Source organism: Lolium perenne, chromosome 7, assembly GCF_019359855.2.
Source record: "Lolium perenne isolate Kyuss_39 chromosome 7, Kyuss_2.0, whole genome shotgun sequence".
Lineage (NCBI taxonomy): Eukaryota > Viridiplantae > Streptophyta > Magnoliopsida > Poales > Poaceae > Lolium > Lolium perenne.
Window position 1 is genome coordinate 79334132 of NC_067250.2, and position 2116 is coordinate 79336247.

The window sequence follows — 2116 nt, forward strand, 5'->3', positions numbered from 1 at the left end:
AACACATTCAAACATACCCAAACTCATTGCTTATTCAGAAATTGTTATAAGGTTGACTTAAAATAGGATATTTCTGCACAGATCAATTGCTTCGAGCAATATACTTTATATTGAAATGTCTCTAAATTAACGTAACTCAAAATTGTCAAGAAAGATATATCGTTCAGTTTACCATTGTATACCTTTCGACGAACTGATGCACCAATATTAGATTCAATAACATATATCTTCACGAGATCAACAAGCAAGGATTCAAAACAAACATGAATTACACATATGTCTAGCTCACGGTCCATCACTGTTAACCCATGGTTTGATCTCAATGGGATTGCGCTGATAGTATCAAGTATATGTACAACATAATATAGTCTGAAATCCTTGCTTGAGAAAGCATATCTTTGCGCCCCTGTAGATGGTAGGAAAATAAATTATCTTTTCGAGAGCACGCGCAAAGCGTGCCTTATCTTTATAGCAGAGAGCAACAACATTTACAAGACTCGGTGACCAGATGCGAACATCATGCCCGAGAACCCACACACACCCTAACTCCGCCTAAGCCTACTCTCTCGCGACATGAAAACTCCTACCTCCCTTCGCTCTCTCCCAAAGCTGGAACTCCTCTCTGATCTCCTGCAGCATTTGCTCGACATTCTTCTGCCTCCTTGTGTCCCCGAAAGCCCTGGCGTTGCGTTGCTTCCAGAGTGTCCATGTCGTGCAGATCACCATGGAGTCGAAACGTTTCCTGTCTATCCTCCTCACTCGCTTGCGGGCCTCCGTCCACCATCTCTGCAGGTTGCCTGTGTACCCTGGGTCCGCCATCTGAAGGCTCGCACTATGAAGTACCCTGCACCACACCTGTCTCGCATAGGGGCAAAGTGTTAGAATGTGATCCACATTGTCCTCCTCCTGAAGGCATGTGTAGCAAGCGTTCGGGTGCTCCTGGAGCCCATGTCTCGCCCTTTTGTCCGAGATCCATAGCCGGTATCTCAGAGCCAGCCATGCAAACATCTTGCATTTCATGGGGGAGAAGGAGCCCCATAATGGCCCACACATGCTCCATCTCACGCTCCCTTGGCAGAGCATGCCGTAGGTATGTTTCGCCGTATATCTACCGGATTCCACCCCTTTCCAGGAGATGTGGTCCGGGCTTTCAGCCTCCCTCTGCACCGACTCAACCGCCTCCCAAAGAGTGAGACATTCCCTCCAGAGCTCCTCCGTCATCTCTCCCGTCATGTCGTCGATCCATCCATCCTCCTGTAAAGCCTCTCCTACAAGCCTCTCATTTTTCCTTCTCGTTGGGACCCTTGCCACCACTTCCGGTGCCAAATCCGCCGCGGTAAATCCGCCGATCCATCTATCCTTCCAGAAGTATGTTGATAGCCCATCCCCCACTTGGAAGTGTGCGAGGCTCTGAAACACCTCCTCCGCCTCAGGGTCCTTAAGCCCTGGCAGGCCATGCCATGGCCTTGTCCTGTCTGTACGTCGAAGCCAAAACCATCTCACTCGAAGCGCCAATCCTTGCAGCCTCAGGTCCTTAACTCCAAGGCTGCCAAACACCTTTGGCTTGCATATGGCTTTCCATGCCACCAGGCATTGTCCACCTTGGACCTCCTCCTTTCCAGCCCAAAAGAACGCTCTCATCCATTTGTTAATCTTCTCCAGCAGCCAAACAGGGGCCTCAGCCACTACCATTTGGTGCACCGCCCTGGCCGCCACCACCGAATTTACCAACACAAGCCTCCCCTCTCTCCGGATGAGCCCTCTCTGCCACGATGGCACGCTTTTGATTACATGGTCCAACACATTCGGCAACCGGTGGCTGAGCTGCAGGGAAGTTGTGGAGTTGTGTGCGTCCGGGCGGTGCTGCAGTGTAGGGCATCGCGGGTGTTGGCGTTCCGGCGTCCAGGTCGGCCTCGCTTCTGTCACGCCTGTGACACCAACCCCACCTGCTGCCTCATCAGCCTGTAGCGCTCAACCCCATCCTCAGCATCGATCCGGAGGAACCGCAGTCTCGCGCCGCGCCCACGTTCCCAGATGGCGGCGACGCTGGACCACCGTACGGCGACGGCGGTCGCGGGCCAGAGGGCCACCGCGGATTACAGCAATTTCGGGGGTT

General features: G+C 52.4%; 1 protein-coding gene across 1 annotated transcript; it reads right to left on the minus strand.

Moving 5' to 3' along the window:
* Positions 1-558: 558 nt before the first annotated feature.
* LOC139833625 (uncharacterized) lies at positions 559-1692 on the minus strand. Its single transcript, XM_071823951.1, has one exon. It carries the CDS (start codon positions 1690-1692, stop codon positions 559-561), a length of 1134 nt encoding a protein of 377 aa, XP_071680052.1.
* Between the last annotated feature and the right edge of the window lie 424 nt (positions 1693-2116).

Coding starts and splice junctions, on each gene's coding strand:
- LOC139833625 (XM_071823951.1), bottom strand. CDS start 1,692: ATGGTAGTGGCTGAGGCCCCTGTTTGGCTGCTGGAGAAGATTAACAAA.